This window comes from Lactuca virosa, chromosome 1 (genome assembly GCF_052849685.1).
Source record: "Lactuca virosa cultivar CGN04683 chromosome 1, Lactuca_virosa_CGN04683_v6, whole genome shotgun sequence".
NCBI lineage: Eukaryota > Viridiplantae > Streptophyta > Magnoliopsida > Asterales > Asteraceae > Lactuca > Lactuca virosa.
The window spans coordinates 143,043,678-143,048,990 of NC_136426.1; the positions used below are offsets into that span (position 1 = coordinate 143,043,678).

Below are 5,313 nucleotides of genomic sequence, written 5' to 3' on the forward strand. Positions count from 1 at the left end.
GGAAAGCTAAATTTGAATTTGGTTTTGTTCTAAACCTTATCTTATGATTGTAGGTTGCAAATGATAAATACACATGGATGGGAACGTATGCACCTTGAAATCTATGTGGTCAAGATTCGATCTAATTCATGAAAATTATTATGAGGAATCACTTTCGCTAGTAGATTTAAAGATCTGATAAAGATCAATATGGATATTGATTATGTTAATTGCATTTTCAAATTCATAATATGATTACGACATCCCTTTTCATATTTCGAATTGTGAGGTATGACAAGGAGTTGTTTGAACTTTCATGACATATATCTACAAGTTTTGAAAGGGTTTAAACACACACATATGCTATCCAATGAAGGTGTATAAACTTAAGAAGTCTAGTTAGAGACTTAACGAAGCATTGCATAACAAAAATCTGTACTTCAGTAAGAAAGTCAAGAGTATTGATTTCTAAAATTCCAGTTGATTTCTGGGTATATGTCAAAGCTAGTGGGAGCATAATTGTTATGCTACTATTGCATGTTGACTATACAGTTCACAGGGAACAATGTTCCAATTTGCAAATTGCATAGTTTGGGAATTGTTTCGCTATAGTAGACTTTAGGGAGAGGCACTCATACTTTTTTCAAATCTAATGGTTTAGATCGTATAGTTTAATAGAATTTAGTCATAGACATATGTGGATATCATGTTGAAATGGTTCAACATAGGAAATTCCAATATAGCAAGAGATTGAACAGATATCAGATATAGTGAACCGAGTCCCATATGCTTCAGATATAGGATCTATTACATATGTTCTAATATTTAGGTACTCTGATTTTTCCAAATGCATTCAGCATTAAGAGGAAAAGGATTAGAATTTTTGTGTGACTAGAGTTATTAAACAACTGTCAAGAACATTTTGAGGTTTACTGAAGATTGGATGCTTGTGGACAGTTGGAAGTATGGTATTAATTTGGATGGACCATAGTGACATGATTCTAGATTAAGATGATTCTTTATTAGAATTGATGGTCATGTGGGAATATGAAAATTTTTCCATAATGGGGGTTGATTATTAAATCTACATGTGAGTTGGAAACTTTAATGTAAGAGAAGTGTTTAAGGAATGTACCTTGAATTTGAACCTTCATTATCATGGAATTGTTTCTAGTAACAAAGTTCTAATAGGACATTCTATAATATAGTTGGCTCAGTCTCTATAACTTTGAAGCCTCGACATCACAGAAGGTCTATGCATGTAAGGTTGGAATTCCAATACATTTTAGATAGTGATAAGAATTTGGAATTATGAAATGAGCATCTTTGGAATAATGTCCAATCGATCTGTTGACGAAGGAAGGACCGTAGAGAGACATAGTAAGCATATTTATAACATGGCATGACTGATGTTATTTAATTTAAGTGGTTAGTTGATTACTCGAAACATTATACAATGAATAAAGTCCTAACTACTATGGTGATTAGATAATCAGAGTTTTATTTATATTCAATAAGTTTTGAGACCATAGTTAGTTAGCTTATTATTGTGTTTCACTTTGTAGATTGTCTATGGAGATTATACATTGCAATAAGATTGCTACAGTGTTCATGAGTACTTAGAAAATGAAGATTTGAGTAGTGGATAAACCCACGCTCAGATAATTACTTCACGGAATTTATCACAAGTAATTCTAAGACGATAATATCTTATGATCTTGAAAGTTGAAACAGAGATAAATGAGTTGTAATTTACAAGTCGGTTGTACATTGATATTGCGTAAACGCATCGGTAACTTGATGTTATAAATATATTGTCATGCATGATTTGATGAGTAAAAGATGCAAGCATTTGAGTTAAAATTTATTCGTTCCTTTTTCCCTAATGGGAAAAGAAATATCTTTGAGCCCATCGGTGATTTGGTGTTGACTTATATTGGTGGGCCCAACCAGGACTAAATTGATTTGTTCAATTAGAAGTCATATATCATCACAAATCAGAAATCGGGAAACAAAGTCTTCGACAATGAGATTGATTCTACTCCATGTCTCGTGTTCGAATGATATCTTGTAGAATGGAGGATTATACGATCACTTATCTTAGGACACGTAACAGACTGGGTCAGAGTTCGACAACGGCTTTTGGAAGCTACAATTTGCTGATCTATTCAGAAGTTAAACTGACAATTATAGTTATAGACTTATCCAAGTGTAAGACTTTAGGATTAGCTGTCTAAGCCCATAACTAAAATTGGTATATACTTGAATTGATAGTGACACAGTCATAAAAAGGCTGATTGTCCGAGCCTGGTAAGAGGAGCAGTGGGAGCGCCTGCCCCAGCCACCTTGAGGATTACTGATGACCGCATAGGCAAGGCAGAGGCACATGTGGTGAAGATCATGGCGTTTCAGCTGACCACCGATGAGGACCGTGAAGCATCGGATGTGGTTACGGGTATGTGACTCATTTCTATCTTTTATTGCTTTCCTTATTTATGCTTATGATTATATTTGATCTTTAATAGGGTCCTTTTTGTTCAATGGTATGTCTGCTCATGTTCTATTTGATTTGGGAGCTACCCGATCCTTTATATCTCTTGCGCTTAGCAAGAAGTTTTGTGATGCTCCCGGGACTCTGGATTTTCCATTGGAGGTTAAGATTGCGGATGACCGTACTGTGAGTGCTTTGAGGGTTCATCGCAGGTATGTCCTGAATTTGTTTAGTGAGAGATCCTCTATTGATTTGGTGTCGATTCCGTTGAGAGGGTGTAAGGTTATCATCAGGATGCATTGGTTGGGCCATAATGGGGCCATGATTGATTGAGAGTGACAACTAGTGAGAGTTCGAACCCCAAGTGGGGGAGAACTGGTTATTCCTGGTAAGGGAGCCTTGCATGGGTCGACTCTCTATTTGGCTGTGAGGGACATGAGATATCTTTAACAGGGTTGTCCTGGGTTCCTATCTTATGTTGCAGACACTTGAGTTGGGGGAACGATAGAGTTGAGTGGGGTGCCCATTGTTCGGGATTTTCCCAATTTATTTCCTGAGGATTTTCCAAGAGTGCCTCCCAAGAGGCAAGTTGAGTTTCAGATTGATTTGGTTCCTGGTGCGGCTCCGATAACCAAGACATCGTATCGCTTGGCACCACCAGAGATGTAGGAGTTGTCTACATAGCTAAAGGAGCTGGTAGACAAGGGGTTTATTCGGCCGAGTGGCTCTCCTTGGGGAGCACCAATCCTGTTTGTGAAGAAGAAGGATGGTTAACACATGATGTGCATTGACTATCGGGAGTTGAATAAGTTAACGGTGAAGAACCGTTACCCACTTTGGAGGATTAATGATTTATTTGATCAGCTTCAGGGTGCATCTTGGTTTTCCAAGATTGATTTGTGATCGGGTTACCACTAGATGAGGGTCAGAGATGATGATGTGCAGAAGACAGCCTTCAGGACTCGCTATGGTCATTACGAGTTCTTGGTGATGCCTTTCGGGCTCACCAATGCACCAGCAACGTTCATGGATCTCAAAAACCGGGTTTACAGGCCGATACAGGATTGGTCAGTGATCGTATTTATAGATGATATTCTAGTCTACTCCAAGACCAAGGAGAAACATGAGGAGCAATCTTATGAGGTGTTGGAGAACCTTAGGAGCGAGAGGCTTTATGACAAGTTCTCCAAATATGAGTTCTGGTTGTGAGAGGTGCAGTTCTTGGGGCATATCGTCAACCACAGGGGTATATTGGTCGACCCTGCCAAGATCAAGGTCTTGATGCGATGTGAAGTCCCGATGACCCCATATGAGATTCAGAGCTTCCTAGTCCTCATAGGGTATTATCGGATATTTATCCAGGACTTCTCCAAGATTGCATTGCCTTTGACCCGCTTGATGAAGAAGAATGTGGTTTTTCGGTGGAGGCCTGATCAATAGTTTGCTTTTGAGACTCTGAAGCAGAGATTGTGTGAGGCCCCAGTTCTTGCGCTTCCCAAGGGTTTGGATGATTTTGTGGTTTATTGTTGTGCCTTTATTTTAATTTTGGGAGTTTTCCTTATGCAGAGGGGTCATGTGATTTCTTACTCTTCGAGGCAACTGAAGCCTCATGAGGCGAATTATCATACACATGATTTGGAGTTAGGGGCTGTGGTTTTTCCCCTCAAGATTTGGAGGCACTATCTATATGGGGTTTGGTGTACTATTTACACTGACCACAAGAGTTTGAGGTACTAGATGGATCAGCCGAATTTGAATATGCGGCAGCGGAGATGGTTGGATGTGGTGAAGGATTATGATTGCGAGATCCTATACCACCCCGGGAAGGCCAATATGGTGGTCGACGCTTTGAGCCGTAAGGCCGTAAGTTCTCCTATCAGGGATATTTGTTTGAGGATGGTTGTTACTTCGTCTTTGTTGGATTTGATCAAAAAGGCTCGGGTGGAGGGATTGAAATGGAGAATTGGAAGGCTGAGCGAATGAGAGGGTAGATTTTGTTATTTGCCAGAGACAGTAGGGGGTTGTTTACTCAGTGTGGTAGAGTATGGGTTCCGACAACTGGTGGAGTGAGGCAGATAGTTCTGGAGGAAGCATATAAGTCAAAGTTCTCTATCCCTGTATGAAAAAGGAAATAAGTTGGTTTGTTGAGCGGTGCCTGACTTGGAGGAAAGGCAAGGCCGAACATCAGAGACCCCACGACAAGATGCAACCATTAGCCATTCCCATGTGGAAGTGAGAAGAGATTACTATGGATTTCATCACAAAGTTGCCTAGGACGATATGTGGAGTTGATTCTATCTGGGTCGATGTTGATTGATTGACCAAGGGTGCATATTTCATACCGATTGCCGATAGTACATCTACTGAGAAGGTAGGTGACATCTACATTCAGGAGGTGGTAGTTCGGCACGGAGTGCAAGTTTTGGTGGTTTCAGATCGGGATGTTCGTTTCACCTCTAGTTTTAGTGGAAAGTTCATGAGGAGTTGGGTACTCAATTGCATTTTAGTACAACATACCACCCCAGACTGACGGCCAGAACGAGCGGGCGATTCAAACACTCGAAGATATGCTTCGGGCTTGTGCATTAGATTTTGGAGGGAATTGAGATACTTACCTTCCACTGGCCAAGTTCTCCTACAACAACAGTTATCATGACAGTATTGACCGACCGCCATTTGAGATGTTATATGGAAGGAGGTGCAGGACCCCGGTTTGCTAGGGTGAGGTCGGAAATCAGGTCGTGGGGAGTACTGCGGTGGTACTCAAGACCACTGAATTGATTCAGCAGGTGCGCGACATAGTACGAGTGGCGCAAAGCCGGCCGAAGAGTTTTGCAGATCGG

The 5,313-nt window shown here is 40.4% G+C and overlaps 1 protein-coding gene across 1 annotated transcript; it reads left to right on the forward strand.

Annotated features, from left to right (window-relative positions):
• The first annotated feature begins 2,379 nt into the window (after nucleotides 1–2,379).
• On the forward strand, nucleotides 2,380–2,803 carry LOC145121539 (uncharacterized). The gene is made up of 2 exons (XM_079057271.1): nucleotides 2,380–2,434; nucleotides 2,505–2,803. The coding sequence occupies exons 1-2, from the start codon at nucleotides 2,380–2,382 to the stop codon at nucleotides 2,801–2,803; spliced, it is 354 nt and encodes a 117-aa protein (XP_078913397.1).
• The last annotated feature ends 2,510 nt before the right edge of the window (nucleotides 2,804–5,313 follow it).

What these genes read in the sequence shown, in the direction of transcription:
- LOC145121539 (XM_079057271.1), top strand. Translation starts at nt 2,380, where the DNA reads ATGGCGTTTCAGCTGACCACCGATGAGGACCGTGAAGCATCGGATGTG. An exon ending in AGCATCGGATGTGGTTACGG is followed by an intron (nt 2,435 to 2,504) that starts GTATGTGACTCA and finishes GATCTTTAATAG; the next exon opens with GGTCCTTTTTGTTCAATGGT.